This window comes from Dasypus novemcinctus, chromosome 3, assembly GCF_030445035.2.
Source record: "Dasypus novemcinctus isolate mDasNov1 chromosome 3, mDasNov1.1.hap2, whole genome shotgun sequence".
Taxonomy (NCBI): domain Eukaryota; kingdom Metazoa; phylum Chordata; class Mammalia; order Cingulata; family Dasypodidae; genus Dasypus; species Dasypus novemcinctus.
The window spans coordinates 182300343-182328197 of NC_080675.1; the positions used below are offsets into that span (position 1 = coordinate 182300343).

The following is a 27855-nucleotide window of genomic DNA, read 5'->3' on the forward strand; positions in this document are numbered from 1 at the left end:
TAAATGACGATTAATCCAGGATCAGATCACCTAATCTGACCGGGCAAAAGGTCACTGTAAAGCTAATCAACCAAGTTAAACTTCCAAGGAAGAGGATTATCTCTTATTCCAAATTCTTTAATGATTATATAGTCTGACTCAGTACCACAATTTTCTTCAGTAATTAGGTGGCCTTACAAGGCCTTTCATCTCATCCCCACTTCCCCTCAGATAAGGTAGTACAGTACAGAACTAGAAGTCAATCTTAGCCCAACCACTTAATCTCCTTCATCAATACTTTCCATAATTCTTATTAACCAATAGCAATTAATGTATCAAGTGAAGTTAGGAAGCAGAAACAAGTGTCACATTATTTTATCATAAGAACCAAAGAGAAAATGATTTAAATGAGTTGTTTAACAGGATTCATCTCATTCACAGTAACTTCAAGACCAGAATAATCTCAATATTTCCTCTTATCAACAAAATCAACAGGCAATTTAATTGCTCTATGCATTTATTATTTGCTAACATTAATGCAGCAAAGAGAAGACACAAAGCTCACAAACACTCCACAGTTTTACAGGACATAGTGCAGGAAAAGGTGGCTAGGAGGATAAACAGTATCCTAGGGTCTTGGTGGGCGCATTCCTGGGGGAGGTGGACCTGGAAGTGAGAAAACGAAATTCCATGACTGCCGCCACTGGGCAACCAGAACGGAGAAATTCCAGCAGCCTCTGTGCTCCCACTCACCTCGGATTCCTGGCGGAGGGGGTCTCATTCCTGGAGGTGGCATGCCTATTGGCGTCCCTCGAGCAGGGGGAAGCCCCAGTGGTGGGCCCATGGGCGGTCGCATACCAGGTGGAGGGGCCATAATGCCTACAGAAGAGAAGTGGCAGAGATAAGGTCAGCTAAGTTGATAGTATTCAGCCAAAGATTACTATGTAAAGAAATGAGCCTGGATCACAATGAGAAGCTGACAATTTCTCTCTGGCCATTGCTCCTGGATACAATCCCCAACTTGAAAGAACCTATAGGCCTTGATTAAAACCCAGTATGTTAAAGAAGAAAAGCATCATCTCCAAATGCCTAGTTAGAAACTTGTATTGGGTTCTAATTCAACGTTCTCGTAGAAAGAATATTTTCAGTCATCCCTTCCTCAAAATAATATAAGTTCAAATCACCAACCCAAGCCTGTATCTAAGAACTAAATTATTCTACGTCTTGCTCATCAAGCCCTTACCTGGGGGTGGGGTTGCTCTGCCCACGGGTGGGGGTGGGGTTCCCCGCCCTGGTGGGTACTGTGTTGGTGCTCCAGCAATGCTGGCAGTAGCAGCAACTGCAGCAGCTGCTACAGTGCCTCTTCCCTGGGGAGTCATAACCTGAGAAGGTATGGTCAGAAAGACAGTAAAGTTTCCAAACACAGAAAATATATGAGGCTCATAAATCATTAAATTGTAAAAATTTATAGCAATTTCACCTTTCCCCTATTATTCTCACATCAATAAAATACTCTTGGCACACTGATTCACGGACTGAAATACCAGTACTAAAATCATTAATCTCTTAGAAGAATCCACAAGGGAATCTCTTCAGGACCTTGGATTTTGCAATGAAATCTTAGATATGATACCAAAAACATGAGGTACAGAAGAAAAAGATATTGGGTTTCATCAAAATTAAAAACTTTTATGCAAGGGAAATTATCAAGAAAGTGAAAAGACAACCTACTAAATGGGAGGAAATAACTGAAAATCATATCTCGTAAGAGCTTAATATACAGAATATATTAAAACCCTACATCTGAACATAGAAAAAAACCAACAGCCCAAGGAAAAAATGGACAAAGGACTTGAATAGATATTTCTCCAAAGATATACAAATGGTCAATATGCTCATGAAAATATGCTATACATCAGGGAAATGCAAATCAAAACCACTTCAGGCAGCAGATGTGGCTCCAAGTGGTTGAGCACCTGCTTCCCACATGGGAAGTCCTGAATTCAGTTCCTGGTGCCTTCTTAAAAAAAGAAAAGAACAAACACAAGGAAAACAACTCAGGGAAGCCAATGCCAATACGGCTCAGTGGCTGAGTGCCAGCTTCCCACATACAAGGTACTAGGATCAATTCCTGGCCCCTGGTACCTCAAAAAAATAATAACAACAACAAACAAACAAAACCACTTAATATACACTAAGACAGCTGTTCTTTAAGGGAAAAAAATGGAAAATAACAAGTCTTGGGAGAGGATACACAGAAACTGGAATTCTTGTACACTGTGGGAATGTTAAGATACAGCCACTGCAGAAAAAAACTGAAAGTTCCTCAAAATATTAATTACAAAACTGCCATCACAGTCATGCCACTCTTAAGTTACACCCAATGTTCACAGCAACACTGACAGCAGCCAAAAAGTGGAAGCAATTCCAGAGTTCTACAGATGAATAGATGAACAAAATGCAATTATCTACACACAGTGGAATATTACTCATCCATAGAAAAGAATTAAATCCTAATACATGCTACAAATGGATGAACCATAAAAGCATTATACCAACTAAAATAATTCAGACAAAAAAAAAGGAGAAAATTGGTACAATTTCACTTATATGAAATATCTAGAATTAGCAAAACATATAGACACAAAGTAGATGACATGTTACCAGTGGCCAAGAGAAGAATGGGGAATTATTGATTAACTGGGACAAGAGCTTGATTTGGACAGATGAAAGTTGTGGAAACAGATGGTAGTCATAGTAGCACAACACTCTATATGTAATTAATGCCACTAAACTGCATACTTAAAATGATTAAAATGACAAAATTTATGATATACACGTTTTTTAAAAACACCAACATACCCCTTCCTTTCTTATCTAATAATAATCCCTTTTGCATTTCATCAACCTGGTATATCCAAGTTTCTATCTACTAGCCAAGTAAATGTGGTTAAGTAACTATAATTAAGAGGGTTTGACTAGGACAATGGCCCGTTTAATAACTAGTTATAATCCTTTCCCTCTGTTGTCTCTGCAACATATACAGATGCGGTGCTTAAATTTCCTCGACCTCAGGCGCCAGGCACCTCCTCTCACTAGTGGAAAACCTTCCCCGGTTTCTCACCTGTTGGGATGGTCCACCTACCCCTCGAACGGGGCCTGCTAATCCAGCGGGAGCCTGGGAAATAGGGACACCAGCTGGGACGCCCCTGCCAGCTGCCCTGCCAACACCAGGGCCTCCTGCAGCTCCAGCAAGTGGTACACGAGCAATGCCAGTCTGAAATAAGAACGTGCACACCTTGAAACCAAATGACTCACTCGAGTTCAACAGTCTTATCTTACAGAAAGAGCACTCCTTCCCCACCCTTTCACCATGCCAACTATCTATTCCTTGGTTCTGCATTCATAAAAATAAATGGGCAAGAGCACCTTGGAAGTATCCTGCGGATTTCCAAACTGCACATTATTTTTTGTCAAAGTATGAATCCGCCTATTTTTATGACCACACCAAGAGAAAATAAGTCAGTAACTTCTAACCTTATCCTGATACTACCCACTAATGAGATAATTCATCAGAAACCCCTTAGTCCCCAAGTATTGACAAGTAAGAAATGACATCAACTGCCAAGCACACTTCAACTGTCAAAGGCTTATGATCACGTGCCCTTAACTTTTGGCAGACATTTCAAGTACAGTGTCCTTCCACAGCAAAGTTCTGTCCTGTCCTACAACTTCTTACATCTTTGGGGGGTGGTCCCTCCACAGTCATGGAAACCAAGTTCTCCCCACGCAGCAACACCAGACCCAAAACCCGCTTTTCTTCACGCTCTGGCTGCTTCGCATTCTTTGGCCTATAAATCATAAGTGTATTTTAGTGAGAAAAGTTGAGGATCAATAACTCACAGAAATATATACAGAACATATATATATGCAGCACAAAGTATCAGTTAAGGCAGTAACTAATACCAAGATGCTCACTTAAGCATCAGATATTTAAAGTCTTTCTGAGCTATGATTTAAAAATTTACACCTAGAATCCATAAATATACAAATATTAGGTACAGTATGATGAAGCATAAAACTCTTTTCCTATCAAATTTCATTTCTTTTCAGAAAGTTTCCTTGACATTCCACTTCAGCAAAACTCATTTCTTCTTTTTTAAAACCAAAGACAAATGACATGGCTAAAACTTTCAAGATAGGCACTATTTCCTAAAATCATTTTAAACTACGTAAATCTTGATGGCAGATGACAAAGGTCTGAAATAAGGCATGGGAGCAGTTAACTGGGTAAAGAAAAAAAGGCTTTGGAGTCAGATACCTGTGCAACTCCTGACCTTACCACTTATTAAGTAGCCTTGGGAAATTAAACTGACTATAGTTTCTTCAGATATCAGTAACAAATACTGGATTAATGTTTACTTCTTACATGCACTGGGTTTCCATCACACTACCTAAGGAAAAAGCAATTGATACAATATTTTTAAAACTTCACTAAGTATCATCACAGAAAATAATGCACAACTGAAGGTGAAAATTACTATCATAACTTGGTCAGAAAGGAGAAAAATAAAGAATGTGTCTGAAGCTCTCACCGAGTGCACTATTACTTATAAACATCATAAAGACATTTATACTTTTACATTAAAAGGTAGATTATTTAAGCAAGAAAAATTAACATTAAAGGATCCACCATCGTAGGATTTCTGAAATGATCCAAGTTGGTCTGTGTAAAAGAGACTGAGAATAAATCACTGGAAATGATAAGAAAGGTAATAATTCTATTAATTCAATTCTGACAGAGAAGAACAGACTTAAGACTATGGCTATCAGGGTAAGTCAAACATCATTTTTTCGTATTTGACAAAGCAAAGTGAAGGAGACATTAAAGATGTTAAAATTCTGTACAATGTATCATTAACTGTAGGGAATGAGGAAATCAAGCTGATGCATGAGCATGATGCCTTGTACGTTCTGCAAGAAAACAGATATCCTGCAGGTCCAGATATCACAAGCAGTAACCCAAATACTCTGAAGGAAAGTCAACTAAATGGAAGTAAGGTACTTCGAAGAACTCAAATTTCTGCGCACCTGTTGCTAAAAAAATGGCACATAGTCCAATGATACCTTGTTAGAGGAAGCTTCCCAATCCACATTAGGAAAGTGGATTTTCTTAGTAATCAAAGGAACATATATTAGAACAAAAAATGTAATCGTGCCTTACCACACAAAAGGTACCCAATAAAGTGGACGGCAGGTAACAGATAAATGGGCCACATTTGGGGACAACCCTAAACACTGAACATAATGATTCAGACAAAACAAGGGACATGCAAAGAGACTGGGCTAGCATTTGTTAGAACTGGTCTGGACTATTCTAATCCTTTCCAATTCCTCAATCATGAAGAAAAATGTACTTCTTTATTTTAATCAGTACTCCCTCAGTATGAAAGACTGCTACAGAAACCAATGCATTATCATTTTCCTCAATGTTTAAAAGAAACATAATTTGCATTTCCATCATAATGTCCAAACCACGTTTGTTTTTACAACTTATCATAATTCTGTGGCTGCAACAGCATCAAGACTGGGTGGCTCTGATCCAATGCAGAGATGAAGCCTAGGTCAGACCACCGAACACCTCTTCCATTTCCTGTGCCTCCTCCAGCTGGCCCTGAGGACCCCACCCTGATACAAACCTGGTTTCCCACTGCCTCTGCGCCTCATCCCCTTTTACCCACAGGCCTTACTTGATCTTCCTGAACTCATCACAATCGCAGAGGATCAAGTTCATATGCTTGTCAAAAGCCTTAAAGGTGCCAATGAAGATTCGGCCATCCTGCAGGATACATCTCATTCTATAGTCAATGTGCTGCAGCATCTTGCTGCTCTTGCCCACAGTCTAGAAGGAGTAAGTTCAGAGTCAGTCATCAGCTTTCTTAAGCCTAGTTTACAACCCCTGTCCCCTCTTCCTCACTCCTACACTAATTCAAACTTGGTGTCAATTCACCAAAACTCTAAGCCCACCTTTCTCCATCCCTCCTTACCTAGTCAAAATACTGGTCCAAATGTAGACCTAGAACTATGCTCCTCTACTTCTCAGAACCCCTCCCTGCACGGTTTTTCCATCGTAATGATACCTAAGCCAAGTTTTCTTTTAGGGTACCATGATTCTAATCCCCATCTTTACATTCTAACCCCCATCTTTTCCCAAATTAAATCCCATCCTCCTACAGAATGCTTGATCCTGTGTATTATTTCTTTTCCCTTGGACACCAACCCAAACTGTAGGAAATTCGTTCCTCCATCAAAATCTTTGGAACTCCCATCAACTCAATGCAAACATGATGTACTCTTTTTCCCAAAGATCTTCTCCCAGTTCCATCACATCTCACTGATACCTTACCAACTACAAGTTGGATGTTTCTCAACCTTTTTAAAAATTTTCTTCTAATAAGTTACTTTTTAATAACCCCCCAATGTAATTTTAACATGCCAGGTATTCTGCATATCTGCTTTTGTACTGTGATTCTTTGGGAGACTAAAAATTATTATAAAACCTGGAATTTTTTTCATACCCCATTGAATGTCATATCCTTTTCCCTTGAGAATGCATGCCCTAGAATGTCCACTAAGCCTTACTTAGCTCAACTGCAAAATTCTCCATCCCTTCCCACCACATTCCAATCTCCTCTCTTTCTACTGGAAATGGATCCAGTCCTAATTCTCTTCGCTTCATTTTTTAACTTTAACTATTTCCCTTCTGATTGCTTTCCTGTATGCTGAAACTTCTCCTGTATTTAAGCAGACATTTAAGTCTACTCTAATGTCATCTTAGAGTCCCCCCCATCTACAGGATGGTTCCTCACTATGATAATGACAAAAATTAAGTATTTTTGCACAATATGTCTCTCCAAAATACTATATTTTCTCACACTACACCTCTTGAAGTGGATCCTACGAAAGTAGGACACCAGATCTCATTTATCTCCAGTTTGTTATTCTAATGCAATGAGACACAATCTGCAGATGGACTGCTTTTTTGTTTTAGTATTCAGAACCCCAAATACCCCACACCTTAGAAAAATCATTCTTTTGGGCCCTTACAGGAGCTTCCCACCACTTTTCCCTGATGATCTTACCATGATTGCTGTTCCACGAAGTCCAATATCCACAGCAAAATTTCTGGATCCTTAAGACCTAGGGGAAGGCTACAGATAAAGGTATGATGCAGGTTCTCCTACAAACAATGCAAGCTGGGCAGAAGCTTCAAACAGTAGATGGAGCCTGCAGAGGAAAGCATGTTCTAGCTGCACTGCGATCTACATTGTTTTAAAACAGGCAGACAATTTTGCATTAAAACCACATGCTAGACTTATTTAAAAAACAGTCTTCCTCCCATTCTCCAATACCCATCAAGTCACCCAATTTCATTATTCCCACATTTGACACACACAGGATTGTCTTAGTCATCAAAGGAACGTACGTTGTAACGAGAAGTTTTAATTTTTACCATTACACTTAAAATAATTCTATTAAATATGACCAAGTCTAGCCAGAATTGTATTATAGGGTATCAAACTGCTGTTTACAATTATTAAAAAAGGAAACACAAATCATTATATTACTTTTGAATAGAAATTTGGTTTTACCCAAAAATCGTAATGATTACTTTTATACTGTAATATAAATGTTATAAATGTTATAAAGATGATGGAAACCAGTTTTATTATGTAAGAGGCTCAATTAAATCTCCTGGTGAGGGAAAGGAGATGATCTATCACTCTGCAGAGTGATGAAACTTAACGGCAAAGGACAGCAAAACGTTTAATGAGAAAGGAATAGGACAGAAAGAGCAAGGCCATCGCCCTCACTGACCGACTGACCGCCAGGGCCGTTGCCTCACTGACGGACGGACCATCAAAGCCGCCGCCCTCACCGAAGGACAGGCTGTCCAGGCTACCGCCCTCGCCAATGGACTGTCATGGTGAACTGCTTCGACCGAAGGGCACACAGGACTCGAGTCCTCATAAAGGGGACTGGGATCCCTCACAGATTGAGAAGGAGTGGACTTTCAAATAACTAAACTACCAAAAAAATGTACAACAACCTAGCCAGACTCTGAGGAAGCAAACACAACAAATGAGAGATCACGGAATAATGGTATTGCTCCTGTGGCTCAATCCAATCTCTTAAAATAACAAAGACCCCCCTATGGTAAAATTCACTTTTGTAATTAACAATTAACAGGAGAAAATACAATATAGAAAATATTCATCCATAAAACAATGAGTCATATACATAATATTTATACCCTAAGCCCAAAACTAGATACTGAACCTAGTGAGATTTTAAATCCCACATATTTTAAATAAACTATATTAAACTATTAGTCATAACTGCCTAACAAATTAGAAAAAAAAACGATTGAAATCAGGTAAAAAGGAAAAGTAAATTGTGAAATATTCAGTGAATTGACTATCATTTATCCACTATGATAATCATGAGAACTGTGTAATAAGATAATAAAATATTAATGATATATATTTCTAAGTAGAATATACAGAAAAGGAATTTGTTTATCAGCATGACTGAAACTAACCACATTTTCAAAAACAAAAGCAAATGGGGGAAGTGGATGTGACTCAAGCAGTTGAGTTCCCACCTCCCACATGGGAGATCCCAAGTTTGCTTTCCCAGTGCCTCCTGAAAAAAACAAAAACAAACAACAAGCAAAATAAACAAAAAAACCAACTCAGGAAAACCAATGTTCTTTAGTGGTTGAGCACCAGCTTACCACATATGAGGTCCTGAGTTCATTTCCCAGACTCCAGTACCTCAAATAAAAAAAAAGGGGGGGGGGGGCGGGCAAAATGAATTTTTAAAAACCCCTAAACCTAATGCTACGAAACAAAAATAGAAAGTTTTGGTTTGTTTTCCCATTTTTCTTTGCCATTATGTAGTTTTGATTATAAAAATATTGAAGGAAAGCTATCAATTGTTAAAATTAACAATTTAATTAACATCTACCCATTTATCCATACAGAGGTCATTAGTTTGATTCTTAGATCTGGCCTTTATCAAAGAAACTCACTGAGTTCTCTACCCTTAATGTATACTTCAATGGCACCACCACCCTACTAGCCCCACCTCGATGTTTTATTCTTTGACCTACATCTCCAAAGCACCAATCAACCAACTTTTTCCTTAAAGGGCAAGAAATTATTAGGTTTTTCCTGCCATTCAATCTCAGTGGCAATTATTCAAATCTGCCATTGTGTGCCAATGCAGTTAGAGACCACACATAAATGAATGGGCAGGGCTATGTACCAATACAATTTTATTTACAAAAAGCAGTGTGCTGGGAAGTGGATGTGGCTCAACCAGTTGGGTGCCTGCCTCCCATGTGGGAGGTCCAGGGTTTGGTTCTCGGTGAATCCTGGAGAAGGTGAGCAAACAATGAACACAGAGATGAGAGAACCATTTGGGGGGGGGGGGGGGGAAGGCTATGACAAAAATTTTTTAAAAAGCAGTGGGCCAGATAGTTCTCTAAAACAATCCTAGTAACTACTAATAACTAGTACTGTTGAGATAGAACTCGCTACAGGGATTATAACAAATTCTGATATTAAATATTTTAAAAATTAGTCCTAATTGCAGATTATAATGTGATTTAAATAATATTATATTTTTAATTTAACCGATGAGATAAATTAACTGAGGTGCCAAAAACTTTCCATTTATAAAACTCAAATTATGCCATATGACCCAGCAATTCTACTTCTAGGTATAGACCAAAAATAACTGAATATATGTATACACCATCGTTCATAGAATCATCATTCGTAATTGCCACAGGCAGAAGCAACCCAGTCTCCATCAACAGATGGAAAAATGTACTATATACATAAAACACTATTTTTCAGCCATAAAAAGGAATGAATGGCAAGAACCTTGAAGACATCATGTTGCATAAAATAAGCCAGAAATAAAAGGTCAAATATTGTATGCTTTCACTTATATGAAAGGCCCAAAATAAGCAAACTCATAGAGACAGAAAGTAGATTAGGCTGCCAGAGGCTGGGGAAGGGGAAATGGGGAGTGTTATTGCTTAATGGGAACGGAGTTTGTTTTGGGTCAGGTACAGGTTTTGGGAATGGATGCTGGTGACGGTAGCATAATACTGAGAATGGACTAAATATCACTGAATTATTTACATTAAAGTGTTAAAAGGAGTAATTGTGTATTGTATATGATTCCATAACAAAAATGTAAAATATGTACACCTACTCACTGAAAAATTCACTTACTCTGAGGTACAGCTAGACTATGATCAGATAACAGTTTCCTTGCAAATAAATCCATGCAATCACAGGGAATTTTGGGGTACAGGAATCAACAAGGCAGGATTTTTCTATCCTAGAAAATTTGTTTGTATCCTTAAATTTAAAACTATAAATGGTGGCCAAAAACAGACTCAAATAATTCAAGTGGAGGAGCAGTGTATCAAAAACAGAAAGTAAAGTCTAGAAAAGGACTCATATATAAACCCCACCTTCATCACTCATTTTCTTATATTAAACCTTATGGAATGAGGGCATTCCAAACTTAAAAGAGAAGAAATTACAAAAGAAAAATATAAAGCATATACTAATCTCAAATTTTGGTTATCTTTTTCCTAATAGTGTAAGTAACCAACATAAAAAAGACAGACTGTAAATAAATCTACACATTGAAAATCATGGATAATATCTTTATTACATTGTATGCTGATGGAAATAGGAAATACATTGGTGGAAAGAAAAAGTAACAAAAAGACAAAACAATAAAAGGGACTAATTAGTAAATAAGCAAGGAAAATATTAAGTTTCTCTAAAAATCATTGCTAATGAATGTGGAATACATTTATAATTTAGCATGCATAAATGATATTGTAATTAAAACAACCAATGCTAGTGAAAAATGTATTGTAACTAGTACTCATTTTGACTACAATGAAGAGTAATACAATACTTGGTATCTTAAAGTTGGAAACTATACTGTAAGTTTCTATTACTTCATTTGATTTATTTTCACATCTATGTGGGGAAACAATCCTATCTAAAGTTTTATGTAAAGCTATTCATTGGCGTTTTATTAAAACTACCAGCAGAAAAAAATTAAGTCCCCCTACAAAAGCAGATCCTGAAACATTCACTCTCAAGATATTTAGCAGCCATTTCTAATGAAACATTTTTCATTTAATATTAAATTAAAAATCAAAATAACACAAAATAAGAATAAAACTACCTAAGAAGCAAAACTACCTATAAAGACTGGAGGGCAATAAAGAGACATTAACAAAAGTGTTAGGGTAGGAACATTAGGTCCTGCTTTTACTTTTTAAATTTCTTCAATGAGCTTATTATATGACTTTTTTTAGGAAAAAATATTTTTCTTTATACCTGTCCCAGACAATTAAGTGAACCCCAACAACTTATTCTTTAATGGTTTGGTATTCTTGATCATCACTGCATCATCTCTAACCTGGGTTTCACTTGGAATCAGCTACCTCGATGTTCCAATACTGCTTTAACCGCCTCTTGGTGTCTCAGCTAAGAATGCCTGTCTCAGTTCCGCCTGGAAATCCACCACAGGTGCTTGCTGCTGCTGAGATCGCCTCTGGTACAACTGACACCTGGACAAGAGTGGGATATATACACATTCGTAAATGATAAGGAGCTAAGTATCTAAATAGGTGGCCTTAAGAAAGAAGTAGAGACCTTTACATCTCAGAAGACCCTCATTTAAGGTCAGGAATTCCATTACCTTTGGATGAATCTATAAAAGAAGCAAGGCAGAAGCCTGCACCAGAGGATGTTCAAGAAACGGAGGAATACTTACCCAGACCGAGCACACATCCATGGAACTACAAAATCTACACCTGTTTTAGGATTACAAAACCCCACAAAAACACATCCTCAGTACCCCATTCATCATTCACTTTTGCTTTCTAAATATCCTATCTGGGAACACTCTATCAGCTGGCTGAACAGTGGAGTGTGGTACTAAGGCATCTTCTGCAAGCCTTTCAGGCTGCCATCTACAGTGACCCTCCTGAGAAGTCACTACCTACAACAAAGAACTGCTAGAGTCAAGGTTGTTGAAAGGCTCTCAAATTCCGTAAACCAACCATCTATCGAAAGCAGGGAATTCCAGAGAAAAGTTCACAACACATGTACAAAGTTACAAATTGTGCGGGCTAACAAGAAAAGCCGGAAAACACCCACCAGCAATTCCCTACCATATATCCCTCAACCTCCCTATGATTCTTCACACGTCTCATTAAATTTCCAGAACAGGCTAACACTTGTAACCAGAGAAAAAGCCATGCAGAATATTGAGAGTCTGACAAAATTTTAATATTTATATTTCTAAAAGCCAGGGAGAAACTAAAACTACCAAAGACTCACATAGATGAAGGAAACCACCGTATTATAAAAGGGGCTCTATTAAATCTGAGAACTTAATCTGTGGAAAAGCAGGTACAAGCCAGAACCACCACAAGCAGTGGGATTATGACTAAGTTCAAGTCATTTTTCTCAAGGTTGAAAACCAACATTTTGTTAATATTTTCTTCTTTCTGTCTTATCCCCAATCTCTCAGGGGATAGGTGGGAGGTAATATAACTCTCCCTAATATCTTTCCTATCAATTCTGATATTAAAGCGAGAAACCACAGTACGTCTTATGGTAGAGTGACCTGTTATCACCCCTTATCTCTGAGACCCAATAAAGTACACTGAAAAGCATTCTCTCCTTTCAAACAAGTGCTTCTCCAAATAAATCAACCTGAATTAATACATGGATATTTTACTACATAAGGCTAGGCTTTTTCTTCGGCACCCTAGTTAGCCTCATTGTCTCCATTAAGTATGAATGGAACTTCAAACAGCAGCTATGTGGATGGGAAATAAAAATGACCTCACACCAAGAGACCCTGCTATAGCAGAAGGCAGAAAGGAAATGGCAAGCCTAACAAAACAGTTTGGAAAAAGCACCAGCTATCAACTTACATTTCCCAACTTTCTCTAGCCAGTATTTTCAAATATTTTATTAACTCTTACAAAGAGGACATTTTTAGCTTTAATACAATTGAACAAAAATATATATTTACCAAAACATTTAAAACCGCTAGTCCAACATGAAGAGAAGTCAAAAGTTGAAATATGTATCTAACAGGAAAACTGATTTTCATTCAAGTATTCATTATTATAGACACTGAAAACATCCAAGGAAAAAAAAACGATAAAGGCGTAACTTTGAAAGGGAAGAACAAAATAGAAATAGTGAGCATTCAACCAAGTACATAGAGGAAAAATGTCAGAAACTAAGTTTTATCACTATAAAGATCGGCAAATAAGTAAAATTAGTAACAAGAATAAAATCTCATCAAACTCAATTCTCTTAGGTCATGATGACATTAAAATTATTAGGAAAACACTACACCAATTAAAAATATGCAGTAAGGCCATAAAGTATTTTAACTGACCAATTTCATTTTTCTCAAATAAATCCAATATAATACACTACTCACACAAAAAATTTTAACTCTGAATATAAGGAAATCTAACCTTAATGAGATTTCAATATGGGATTAAAAAGCACTACTTTACAACTCTTCCCTTATTGATAAAAAAAGAATATATATGGAACTATTCAACAGCAGTTAGGTTTGGAAATGGGACTTGAGTAATATTATTATTGTTGTTTTTACAATTTTCTCTGCAGTTTGTCCATAACATTTTTATCCTTGTACATAACATTTTTATTCTTATCTTTAAATCTTCACATTCCAGTCACTCAATAATGAAAACTTTACTTGGGCATTTTCAGTTCCAATCCCTTTGTTACCAAGTCGCAAATAAGTCCCTGACCTAATATGGTTCTAAATAGTGTTTCAGATAATAAATTATGCTTCTTGAAACTTAAAGAGAATGTCCCACTGCATCTTCCTATTTGGGTTCAACCTGTAATCCAACAGAAGACTAAGGAAATAAGATGCAGCCTATGTAACATTTATGCCATAAAATGCCAAATATGAATTTTGAAACAGATTCAGAGAGGTAGATAAAATAGATTCAAAAGATTCCAGCTCTAAATTTCAATTTCCCTCAAATTTACAATACCATCAAGAAACAGGAAAGACATTTCAGCAGCACCTAAAAAAGAAAAACCAATTTGTGTCATATCTACTATAACACAAAATAGAAGTAATTGAATTTCTATTAATATTCATTGTTGGTTGGGAGAATATTTTGTTGTGTCTTGGTTTGTGTGGTTTACAACATAAAAATTACTAAAAACTTTTTACAATAAAATATTGAAAAAACTGAAAAAGTTGAAAGAACCATACAGTGCAACAGAGCCACCAAGATTAGCATCTTACCATACTTATTTTATCACATATGTATACATCTCCCATCCCTGTATCCTTCTATTTATCCATCAATTTATCTTATTTTTACTGAATTTCAACTGTTTCACCTCAGTCCTCTTCAATCATGAATACTTCAGCATGCATATCATTAGTGCTTGTTATCTATATTTTTCATTTGAGATAAAATTTACATATAATAAAATATATAAATCATAACTGTACATTTGTTTGGTTTGTTTTGGGTTTTCTTAAAATAATAATAAATGGTAATTCTTTACAGGTCTTTAGAGTGGGTACCCATATAACTACTCTGGAAAGACTGACTCCTAATACTGCTGGCTTTGGGAAAAAGTGGGGGACTGCTGGATAACTATTAAAACAAGCAACTATATCCACTAACTCACCCTGAGAGAACCCTCAACATATGCATTAGTAGGTCGGTTTAGAGACTATCAATCCTGCTTAACCACTCCTATAATCCAGTCACTCACATCTGGGAAAATTACACTGTTTTCCTAACTCAACACTCCCTCCTCCAGATCCTTTCCCAAATTCAACACCTTCTAATATTTATACTTAATATCAACAGGAGAAGCCAAGAAAATTTCATTTATTTCTTCAAAAGCATCAAAATATTACCGTTGATATGAACATGTGAAAAGATGTCTAAAAAAGACATAGCTCATCCCCAGACCATATGAGGATGAAAGCACCAGCTGTATTGCTTCATATTAATGCGGAGTTTTTTGACAACTCTAACACAGCTATTTAGTTACTAACCAGACCCTCCCAAAAGTCACCACAGTCTCTCTAAACTACCTCAAGTTATGTTTAACCTCTAGAAAGGGAAATGGTACTTTCTAAAACTTTCAAAATTACAGAAGACTGAAGAGAGAAACAAAGATGTTACCATGTAAAATAAAATAGGCAAATGGCATATTATAGAAGTCCATAACCATATCACATGTTCATTTACAAAATATTCATTCAATGCTATTTCCAAAATGAAAATGTAATAAAAGACAGACTAATAAACTGCACAGTAATCAAAAATAAATGAACATGGGGAAATCTTTGCCTGTACCATTAATTCCAAAAGTATATTTTTTCAAATGTGAAATTATCAAATAATAAAAATAAGATACACAAATTGCTTTTCATTGATACTGTAAAGAATTTTAGTGGCAAGGACAAAAATGCAAAAGATGTCATATATACTCAGTATGTATCAGATCATTAAAAAAGTTTTTTTAATTGAAGTTGACCTAAAAACGAAATTTGTAAATATATAAACATAAATATTTGTGTGTATGTTTCTTTACTATAGAAGGGAATACACAAATGTACTTTAAATTTTTAACTGGACAAATGCCCTTACCCAAATAAGTAAATAAATATTGCAGTGCAAGAATGAATACGTAAATTAAAGTGCCTTCAATGCATGTATCTTTTTTAATTGTTTTTTAAAGATCATGTATCATTTTATAAGCATTCAAAAAATAGTTCTTAGTAACAGCATAGATAACTAAGCAGAAACTACTAAAATATACATATGTTGAAGGCTACATATAGAAATTTATCAAGAAAAAACCACCTGCCTGTATATGCAGAAAAGAGGAACATATACAAAATCTTAACAGAGATTGCATTAGGTTAGGACAACAGATTAAGGATTTCATTACTTATTCCTCACATCTTTAGTTTTATATTCATGTGTTTCTATCATTAATAAAATTCATTTAATCCCCTCACTGCATGACACTTTGTTCACGCTGGATTCTGTTCGCAACTGGTTCTCAACCCTGACTGTACTCACTCTTGGTTGCTCAGTGAGGCCGTCCTTCTACGTTTCACTTGGACTTCCACCTCTGGCACGTGCTGTTCCGTAGTCCGTCGCAGGTGTAAGCGATCCCTGAAACAGAAAAACAGGGATATGTTTGATAGAATTCATCATTTTATGAAATGGCCACTTATTTAAAGGTTATATTTAGAATCATCTTTAATATAATGAAATATTTAGTTTCCACAATCCAAATAAATGAGGAAAAAAAATCAAAGATCTTATTTCTTCAATAGTTCTAAAATCACGTAATTTCTCCCTTTAGTAGTCCCTTCACATAACATACACAGTCACAAATACCCCCACCAAAACAGCAATAGCTACTTCCAAAGATGTTTAAGAAAAACACTACATTTCTAGTAATATAAAGATTCTTTTGTACAGTGGGATAGTGGAGTATAAAGTCTAAATTACAAAAGGTGTACTGATGCAACCTCCTGTGCAAATGCTGCTTTGATCGGATTTGCAAAACAAAATGGCTGTTGGAGACTGAAAATGAAATCCCCACTTGGGTTTGCCATGTTAGGAAGGAACTGCAGGAATTATTTATAAAACTGCAATTTTAAAATGCTAATTGAGACAGGATAAAAAAAGGCATTTCACAACAATTAATTCAAAGGACATATCTTAAAAGCAAATTTGTTGAATGATATTTTTGTAAAAGTATTAGATTATCACTTTGAATAATAGCAGTCAATTATTACACTGAATAACTGAATAACTAAAGTAACTCATTTATTTTTTTTTAAAGATTTATTTCTCTGCCCTCCCGCCCCCCGCCCTGGTTGTCTGTTCTCTGTGTCTATTTGCTGTGTCTTTTTTAGTCCAATTCTGTTTTTGTCTGTGGCACGGGAATCTGTGTTTCTTGTTGCTGCGTCATCTTGTTGTGTCAGCTCTCCGTGTGTGCGGCGCCATTCCTGGGCAGGCTGCACTTTCTTTCACGCTGGGCGGCTCTTCTTATGGGGCACACTCCTTGTGTGTGGGACTCCCCTACGCGGGGACACCCCTGTGTGGCAAGGCACTCCTTACGTGCATCAGCACTGCATGTGGACCAGCTCCACACGGATCAAGGAGGCCCGGGATTTGAACCACGGACCTCCCGTGTGGTAGACGGCCGCCCTAACCACTGGGCCAAGTCCGCCGCCCAAAGTAACTCATTTAAATGGCTTATCAACTATCCCATGTTCAACTGCTTCAAAAACCTTCAATATTCTAGTAAACAAAAAAAAAAAACATGTCATTCATACATATGTACTAGATCTTTAATGATAAAATTATAAGCATTGCTAACTTTTGTGATCTTGGATTAGGCAATGGTTTCTTAAGTGACACAAAGTATAAGGAACCAAAGAAAATTAGATAAAATCAGACTTGTTCAAATAAAGAAAAAAAATTCCTTCAAAAGATACTGTTCAGTGAAATGACAATGGCAGAATGGGAAACAATATTTGCAATTCATAGAGTCAGACCCATTTTAAGGTTCTACTATTTTATATAGAACATATAAACAATTAACATCAATAAAAAAGATAGTCCAATTTAAAAGTGGGTAAAGGATTTCAATAGATATTTCTCCAAAGATGTGCCAGTAGCCAATAAGCACATGAAGTGATGCTAAGTATCATTGGCCATTAGGGAAATGCAAATGAAAAATGCAATGAGATACCACTTAACACCCCAGAGAGTTGTGAGGAGCTAAAGAATTTAGAACCCTCATAGGTTGCAGGTAGGTATGTAAAATGGTGCAACTACCTCAGGAAACAGCCTGGCAGTTTCTTAAAATGTTAACTCAGCAATTCTTCTCCTAAGAATATTACCAAATGAAATGAAGACATATGTTCAAATAACAAGTACTAGAATGTTCACAGCATCACTATTCATATTAGTCAAAAGTGGAAGCTACTCAAATGCCCATCATCAGATACACTGAAAAATAAAATGCAGTATGGTATAGTACATTAATCAATTCAGTGGACCATCATTCAGTCATAAAAATTCCACTTAAATGAAATGTTCAGAATGGACAACTCCACAGAAACAGAACGTAGATCCTTGGTTCTCAGGGTCTGGGGTTAGGAGGGATTAGGGAGTGGCTGCTAACGGAGACAGGGTTTCTTTTTGGGATGGTAAAAATGCTCTGGAATTAGTGGTGATAGTTGCACAAACTTGTGAATTTAATATTGTGTACTTCAAAATGTGAATTCCATGGTATGTGGAGTACATCATTAAAAATTATATACATTTCCATATGAGCAATTAAAAAATAAACTGCTCTAAAAAACTCCAAGTATATTTCTGACGAACTGTATTATGAAGCTACCCATTCATAACCACAACCTGCTCTGACACATTTCTAAGGTCCCACCATACACAAATGCACACCCTAACACACTATTTTTCCTACCAAACAATCTCTTCATCTTTGTAAGTTAAAGTCACCAAATATTAGATTTTAATTTTCTACATAGAAATTAAATTTCAGTTTAACAAAACAACTTCTTAAAGTCATGACTGCTAACAGTTTTTTCTTTCTACATTATATAAGTGCAAATATTTTTGAGACCCAAACCTTTTACTGAACATATGAAAATTGAAGACACTGCGCCCAAAACTGCACTGAAGCATACAATATTCTGAAACTCATCAGTGGAACCCAGGTAAAGATACTGGTCATAGAGCCATTATCTTATTTTATGGCTGGATATACAGCAACAAAGATGAACAGACTGCAAATATAGATAAATCTATAAAAAGAATGTTGGTTAAAAAAGCTCAAAAGACCATAGGCATTGCATCCTCCGTATAAAGCTCAAAAATCAGCAAAATCATTATCCTGATATAGTTAGATATAAACTTACAAATATTTTTAAAGAGAAAGGAATGATTAAAAAATTCAAGATGATTATCTCGGGGGAGAGATATGGCCATAAAATGGCAGTTCTTCAGGAAGTTAAGTACAGAATTGCCGTATGGTCTGACAATCCTAGATACATAGCCAGAAGAACTGAAATCAGGGATGCAAACAGACATTTGCACAGTGAAGTTCAAAGTGGCTTTACTCACAACTGCCAGAAGGTGGAAGCAACAACCCATGTGATGAATGGATAAACAAAACGTGCTAGAAAACATAAGACCGATTATTCGGCTGTAAGCAGGAATGAAATCCTGATGCATGCGATAACACAGATGAACCTTGAGGACATTACACTGAGTGAAATAAACCAGACATTAAAGGACAAATATTGTATGATCTCATTAGTATGAACTAAACAAAAGCCAAATCAGAGTTAAAATCTGGAACATAAGTCACCAGGAGATAGAATGAGGGTAAAAGCTTGGGGGCTATGCTTAATTTGTGCAGAATTTTTAAATCAGGTTATTTTAAATGTTTGGAAATGGATAAAGGTAATGGTAGCATATTATTGTGAGTATAATTAACAGTGCAGAATTGTGTATGTGATTGTGGCCGAGAGGGGAAATTTACAGCCGTGTATGTCACTAGAAGGAAGTCAGGATGAAAGACAGGTCTAACAGAGAACCTGGTTGTGGATGACAACTCTCGTGTACAAATATAAGAATGTTCCTTCATGAACTAGAACAAATGTATGTTATTATTACAAGGTGTTACTAGGTGGCACGTGAGAAAAAAATACACCCAATGCAAACTATGGACTGTAGTTAAAAGTAGCATCTTAATATTCTCTTATCAACTATAAGGCGTCACTTCAAAGTTACCACTTCAATGCTAAGTGACAATAATAAAGGGTATAAGGGGTAGAGAATTTTTCTCTATGAAGTACTGTATATATTCTAAAATTGAATGTGGTAAAGAATTACAACTCTGATTGTAAACTGGATGCATTGTATGGTGTATGAAATATAACTCAATAACACTGCTTTTGAAAAATGCTGGTTCATTTATATATTCCTTACATCCTCTATAAAGTTCAAAAACCAGTAAAATTATGTAGTATCCTGACACACAATTACATATAAACTTATGAATATTTTAAAAGAGAAGGAAATGATTACAATTCAAGACAGTCATTTATCGAGGAAGATATAAAATAGGAGAGTACAAAGGTACATAGATGTTACTGGTAATCTCATTCTTAGGTTGGGTGGTGGGCCACAAATATATTTAATACTATACAATAAATATTATATTAATACCATAAAAGCAGATATCATTGGTCATTGATGTCACAGACCAAAGATTATGATTAATCCAATATTGGAAACACCTCAGTAACAAGAAAAACAGTTAAATCCTATGTAAGAAAATCACTACATTCTCAGTTCCTTTACTACTTCCTATCAGTTCGGTCAGTCTGAAAAGGTCTGAGCACAGGGTTTTTGTTGCTTGTATCTTCTATACTCTTCCCCTAGGCCCTTCTCACTGCTGTGCTTCTCACCCAATTATGACTTATCATCCTTACCAAAAGACAAGCAAATGTGCACATAAAGTGCAAAGAATAGAAAAGTGAAAATACTTCCCAGAATAATTTTAAGCAAAAACATTTAGGAATATGTTAAAATTTATTTTAAAGATACAGTCAACCATATATCCTAAGATTTTCAAAATTACAAATGCTAAAAACACTTAGTTTTGACCAGAAAGTGATGAAAAGAAAACTCAGACTTTTAGAACTGTAATCTTATCCTTGAAAGATGCAACCTAAAATGAAATTCTTAAGAGGCACAATCTTTACACAGCAATCGTACTTCCAAAAATTATCTTACAGGAATATTATCTAATTGCTTCTCAGTCATTTGGCTAAGATCAGGTATAAAAATAAGTATCCAACCACAACTCCTTATAATAGCAAAGAAAACTAAAAAGTGAACCAACCAATAAGTTTCTGGTTGACAAGTAGGGTATTCAAAAGATGAACCACATATTCAATAATATGAAAGAGATAGTGCTATTTAAAATACATCATGAAACCAAGAAATGTGATAGAGCTGCTTATTTATCAGTAAAATAGTGAAGAAAAAAATTGTAAAGCATTTTGTTTAGCATAATCCAATTTTTACAACAAATAATATATACTTTAACAAACACAAAAAACTCCTGGGGGGAGGGAGTTCCCCATGTGGGTTGTCTCCAAAGGAAGCCAGACCACTTGGCTGACCTGGTGTGTACCCTGCTCCATGGCACAGCTGGCCACTCCACTGATTTAAGACTGGTTATTTGTGGTAGACAGAATAAGAGCTTACATGATCTTTAAATATTTTAGTATTATTTCTACTGTATGAAAAATATAAGTATGAAATATATTTTCTTTAATTGAATATATACATTAAATAATCTCATAGATATCCATTTTCAAGGAAGTGTGCATGTCATCTTCCCATGACAGTTGCATTGCCCAAATGGACAATTGCCCAGCAAACCCTAGTAGAATTTTCCCTGAACACTTCTACCCTAGCCTGCCTATGTGTAGCCCAAGTAACCTCAACTTACTAGGTTATAATAATATACAGTCCCCTTCCCCAATCCTATTCTGCTTTTATAGCAAAGGCAAATATTATTTTCTAAAAAAGGTAGCAGGGTTACCAACAGAGTATCCTGAAATTAAAGCGTAAAGACCCTGAATATTCAAGGTCTCCCTTAAGAGGTTTCAAATTTATGGTACTCAGTTGAAAAGATGAAACTGGCACAAAGTTGAAAAGATGAAACTGGCACAACACCTAAAATTATTTTCACAAAACAGTAAATTATAATTCTTCTCTCAGCTCTTTTGCCCAGGTATCTTTAAACAGTATCAACTAGGCCTGTGCCAAAAACATCTCCTCATAAAATAGCTTTGATGAGGGGAAAAGGGGAATTACTATATAAAAGATCCAAAGATTAAGAGGCAGTTACTAACAACTACACTATCACTATCAAATCCTTAAACTTAAAAGGCATTTAAAGAGAGCAAGTGAGACACATAATTGAGTCCTTCAATAACCTAGAAAATAAGATGTAAAAACCATAGGAAAATCTGTGCCTGTAAAACAAAATTGGGGAAAATAACAAAACAAGAATTCTGGGATAGCTTGCACTCAAATTTTAAGACAAAAGAAGTGAACTTGCACGCTCTGCCTTCACTGAAGGAGCCGGTCTGGGTCTTAAGGGAGAACGCGGCTCAAGCTTTCTGGCTCTGGGCCAGAAGTGGAGGGGAGGGAAGGCCTCTTCTACTCTCCACCAATAGAGCCCTAATGTGCACTGAGAAAAGGAGATCAAAGGCCTCACTGTCCCTGCCATGGGGAGGGCGACACCCACACCCTACTTATTTCAAGAATTATTTCTAAAAATAGTTAAGCAGCACAGGCCAGGGTCAAATATACAACTATTAAGTAGAAGCCTTGATATCACAAATGTGAAATCTTGGAAACAAATCTGAGCTCATTAGGAAAAGAAAGAGGGAAAGTAAAGAATAAAGAAGTAGAATAACCATAAATAAGAGGAAATATTCCAGCAACGAAACACTGGGTTGATAAAATAGGGAAAGAAAAGAAAATACAAATAGACCCTGTGAGTAAAAATGCCAAATACTACCTTGCCTTAGCCAGCAATAAAAAATCCCTTGACAAACCTGCTTTGCTCTAAAACATGGGAAGGGCTCATATTCCCTCCCCATTTTAACAAAGCCCTAGTACTGAGCCAAATATTCACCAGCAGTACAGGGACCTTGACACTTCGACTCCCAGTCCAAAGAGATTACAGCCACATTGGATTCTGAGCCAGAGTGAAAAACTACAAAACAGCAGACCAGAGTACACAACCATTTTGAAAAAGAGTCAAAGGATCAGAAGTTAAAATAATCTGAGGCAGTATCTTCAAAACGGCGAGAAAGAATGAGTCGAAAGTAAGTACCACATGCAAAATTAAAGATCCCTTGATATTTTTCAAACTACTGGAAAAGAAAAGGAATTCTAGAACAAAGTTTTTCAACTCCCGAGATTTACCGTTCCTTATATTTACATTCCAACCAAACATAACTAGACATACTGGTTATGACAGAGTTTAAAAAGCAAAAACGGAGACATGAAAATCTTGCAAAGAAAAAAATGCTCAATAAAAATGTCAAAATAAAAATAGAGGAACACAGGAATACAGATAACGTGTTCCTCATCCTTTCTCATCAAATTTTCCTAGTAGCTCCAACTTCAAAACTTATTCCTAGTATTGACTTAAAAATCTGCCTAAGAGTAGGAATTCCCTGACCCAACCCACATCCTCAGCCCCACTGGATTTTCTTCCACTTCTCTGATATCCTCTCCTGTGCAAACCCAACTCACAGTTCTCAACTCCTAGAAGTCTGGGAAGGGTCATTTGGCTCTCCCTCACATTAGGCTGGACCTGGCCCCATCCCCGAGGTTTAAGAAAATTTACAGGGAAGAGGATTTGACCCAAAAGATAGGGCATCCACCTACCACATGGGAGGTCCAAGGTTCAAACCCAGGACCCCCTGACCCATGTGATGAACGGGCCCATGCGTAGTGCTGATGTGTGTAAGGAGTGCCCTGCCACACAGGGGTGTCCCCCATGTAGGGAGCCCCAGGCGCAAGGTGTGCGCCCCATAACCATAAGGAGAGCCACCCAGAGCGAAAGAAGAAGTGCAGTCTGCTCAGGAACGGCGCCGCACACAGAGGCTGACACAGCAATATGGCACAACAAGAAGAGACAGATTCCAGGTGCCACTGACAAGAACACAAGCAGACACAGAACACCACACGGGGAACAGACCCAAAGAGCAGACAAGTGGGGGGGGGGGGGCAGGAAAGGGAGAGAAATAAAGTGAAAAATAAAAAACAAAACTTTATAAGGCAGCATCTGAAATGGAATATCCGGAGATTAAGAAGTATGACACTCCTGAAGGTGTCCCAGACATAGAGTTATCAAATCCAGAAAACGGAAATCAAAGGCTACCAGGAGATGGGTTGCAAAAGAGGTTACTGAATCCCCTGTGAAAATGGAAACAATCAGACCGTGCACATGGGAAAACCAACAAAATGAAAGTATAGGCTTTTGAGAAATTTGGAAAAAAATGTTTACTATCTCCTGAGCCAGTTCCATCATTAAGCAGCACTGCTGGTCCCGGGGCAGGCCACGCCCTCTCTGGCGCGGGAAAAGCTTCAGACTGTACTAATCCCACCCAGGTCGCCCCTTCACGTCCGGCCCCCTCCCTCCACTGCAGCTGTGCAGGGACGAGCGGCCACAGCAGGTGGGGGCTGCACAAACCCGTGTCCTTGGCCCTCACTGCGGAACAGCGGGCAGGGTGGACCACTGTCCGAGTCAGATGGAGGGAGTGCCCGCTATCCACTCACTGCGGTTGCGCAGACCCTTCCCTGCCCACCCCCACCTGGGGTGCAAGCAGCTGCCTTCCCTACGGTGCACGCGCATCCTCCACCCAGCCGACTGCAGCACTGGGGGGAGGGCGCGGCCCCCCGCCCCCCGTCGCGGCAGTGCTGTGGGAAGGGTGCGGCCAAAACCCCCGCCAGGCCGAGGTACGCAGACCTCCCCCCCACCCCCGCTCCCCGGTCTAAGGGGCAGGGGCTGCCCCACCACGCCTGCGCAGACCCACGCCTCTGCAGCAGCCGCCATCTTGGGGAGCCGCACAATGACGCAGGGCGGCGCGCGGCTCCACGTCAGGTCACGGCACCGGGAAAGACCACGGCAGCCTGACACCCGGGCCGGAGCCTCCCCACGGCTCCAGGAGACACGACAAATGCCGTGCATGCACCCCCAGCCTCCCCTCTTCAGTCAGGGTTGGCGTGCTTTCAGAAAATCAAGGCCGGTCGCCACAGCAGGCAAACGCGAAGACCACCGCGGCGCGCCCGAGAGGAACATCCGCGTTGTTCCTCGGGCCTAGCGGCCGCCTCTCACCACCGAGAGCTTCAGCGAGCCCTTCCCCGGCCGCCCCAACGCCCCGCGGCCTCCCACCCCGCTGGCCCTGCCCCCCACGCCCCCTCCTCGCCGCGCGACCGCCCCGCCAACGGCCCTCGCTAGCCGCCCAAGGCTACCTGCGCTGCCCCCACCCCGCCCCCGCACGGTCCGCCGCGGCCTCACCGTCGCCCTGCTGCCGCCGCCGCGCCACAGCCCCCTCGCCGCTCCGACAGCACCACCGCCCCTGGCCCCGCCCGGCCCACCCCGCGGCCGCCGCCCCCCTCGCCCCGCCCGGCCCACCCCCGGCCGACCCCCTGCCCACCCCCTGCCCGGTTCATCTCACCGCCACCGCCTCACAGATGCCCAGTTTGCCCCGCCGCCCGTTGGCCCCGTCCTCCGCACCGCCACCACCTCGCGGCCGACCTCTTGCCCGGTCCACCCGCCGCCAGTTCGCCCTGGTTCACGCCGCTGCCCTGGTCCGCCCTGCCGCCCGTTGGCCCCATCCACCTCCCTGCCACCACCTCATGGCTGCCCGCTCGCCCCGGTCCGCCCCGGTCCGCCGCTCGCTCGCCCCGGTCCGCCCTGGTCCGCCCGCTCGCCCCGGTCCGCCCACTCGCCCCGGTCCGCCCGCTCGCCCCGGTCCGCCCGCTCGCCCCGGTCCGCCCGCTCGCCCCGGTCCGCCCGCTCGCCCCGGTCCGCCCGCTCGCCCCGGTCCGCCCGCTCGCCCCGGTCCGCCCCGGTCCGCCGCTCGCTCGCCCCGGTCCGCCCCGGTCCGCCCGCTCGCCCCGGTCCGCCCCGGTCCGCCGCTCGCTCGCCCCGGTCCGCCCCGGTCCGCCGCTCGCTCGCCCCGGTCCGCCCCGGTCCGCCCGCTCGCCCCGGTCCGCCCCGGTCCGCCCGCTCGCCCCGGTCCGCCCGCTCGCCCCGGTCCGCCCGCTCGCCCCGGTCCGCCCCGGTCCGCCCGCCGCCTGCTCGCCTGGTCCACCACGCCACCGGCTCTCTCGCCATCCCACCGGGCTCGTCACCCGTCGCCTCTCTCCGCCATCCCCGCCCCCCACTGCAGCCACCCTGCCACCCTGCCCCCGCTTCGGCCGCCGCCTCAGACCCCTGGACAAAAGGCCGCCGTGAGAGGACACGACGAGACGGACAGCACAGGACGTGCCAGGGCACGACAGGCTGCGGCGTGTCGGACGCGGCAGGACACGATGGGGCGGCACACACCGCCACGGCCGGGATGCGGCAGGGTGCGGGGCAGGCAGAGGGCCCGGGCGCGGCGGGAGAGCTGCGCCACCGCCCCCCAGGGCGCAGCCCCGGCTCCCCAGAACAAAGAACCGTAGGGCCCGGATTTTGGGTTATCCAAACATCTCCGAGTCCTGCAGACGCGAGCATGTGCCGAGCAACCCCCACGCCCCAGCTGCCGCGGCCGGCTGACCTGGCCCGCTCCATCGCGCCGCTGCTGCCCGCTGCTGCCCGCTCCTCACGCGGGCGCGTCGGGCATCTCCCGCCGCAGCTCTGCTCTGACCCAGAGCCCGCAGCCCAAGAGCGCCGAGCGCCGCCCGCGCGCGCGCGCATGCGCATCGCCTGTTCTGGGGCGACCGCGCGTGCGCGCCCGCCTGCCGCAGTGCCGCGGTGCAGCCGCAGTGCGAAGGAGGCTTGCGTGGCCAGCCCCTCCCGGTCCGAGTGACCGCCGGAGGGGTCGGCAAAGCCCAGACTGCAGGGACCACCACCATTCTTGGGCCAATGGCCAAGTCGGCCTACTTTTGAATGTATAAAATGTTTGGGAGAGTCACTCGTGGTTTCCCAATAAATACTTGCAGGCACCACTGACCAAAAAATCCTGATTTATAATTCCCCTAATGTTTTTCCGCAGACCAGACCAGAAAAGCCAGTTTGGAAAACTTACGTTGATGCAAAACTACTATCGGTACAGATATTCCAGAAATTTAACAACACAGCCCTGGGGGAAATATTCTGAAATGTGAAAGGATGCTACATGGTTTAAATTTGGAAACTCCTCCCCGCCCCCCTTTGCTTTCTGTAATTTTTTTGGTAAATTGTGAAAATTATGCCTAAGCAATCATACTTTATTCCAACTCTCCAAAACAGAATGGATACATGTTAAGAAAATTGGATATTCTCTTGTTTAAACACACAAAAAATTATATCCTTACATAAAATAGTAACTTTGCTTTGCCTATTAGATTAGAATGTATTTTAAAATTTACCAAAAGAAAGTGAAGAGACAGCAGGCAGAATGGGACAAAGAATTTGCAAATCATGAAGCCGATTAAGGTATAGCCTCATATCTAAAGAGCTCTCACAATAATAAAAAGACAAAAAGAAATTTTTAAAATAGGCAAAGGATTTGGATAGTTCTTTAAAGAAGGTATGCAAATGAAAAATCAACACATGAAAAGATGTTCAACAGCCTAGATTATTAGGAAAATGCAAAACAAAAGCGCAGTGAGCTAGCGCCTCTCACCCACTAGGAAGGCTGTAACGGAAAAAACAAGAACAAGCATTGAGGGGATGCAGAGAACTGTAAGCCTGATAGATTCCAGGTGGGAATGAAAATGGTGGAGACTTTGAAAAAGAGTTGGGCAAGACCTAAACATGTTAACCATTGTTACCACATAATCTGACAATTCTATTTATAGGAATATACCCAAGTGATGTGAGCACATACAGTTACCCAAAAACTTGTACACAAATGTTCATAGCAGCCTTATTCATAACAACCAAA

General features: G+C 40.3%; 2 protein-coding genes across 5 annotated transcripts; both read right to left on the reverse strand.

The window, feature by feature from the left end:
- Nucleotides 1-478: 478 nt before the first annotated feature.
- On the reverse strand, nt 479-7259 carry SNRPN (small nuclear ribonucleoprotein polypeptide N). Its single transcript, XM_012524029.4, has 7 exons — nt 7122-7259; nt 5730-5881; nt 3719-3830; nt 3104-3256; nt 1223-1361; nt 733-858; nt 479-645 (listed from the first exon to the last, which is right to left on the reverse strand). The coding sequence occupies exons 1-7, from the start codon at nt 7122-7124 to the stop codon at nt 608-610; spliced, it is 723 nt and encodes a 240-aa protein (XP_012379483.1). The 5' UTR covers nt 7125-7259; the 3' UTR covers nt 479-607.
- SNURF (SNRPN upstream open reading frame) lies at nt 7122-26705 on the reverse strand. Of its 4 annotated transcripts, none has more exons than XM_004447273.4 (4): nt 26545-26705; nt 16214-16309; nt 11506-11656; nt 7122-7190 (listed from the first exon to the last, which is right to left on the reverse strand). In XM_004447273.4, exons 1-3 carry the CDS (start codon nt 26688-26690, stop codon nt 11551-11553), a joined length of 348 nt encoding a protein of 115 aa, XP_004447330.2. In that variant the 5' UTR covers nt 26691-26705; the 3' UTR covers nt 7122-7190; nt 11506-11550. The 4 variants fall into 4 exon arrangements, with proteins under 4 accessions (XP_004447330.2, XP_004447331.2, XP_023443673.2 ...); XM_004447274.5 differs by having other exon boundaries at nt 7124-7179; XM_023587905.3 differs by having other exon boundaries at nt 7134-7266.
- Nucleotides 26706-27855: the final 1150 nt, after the last annotated feature.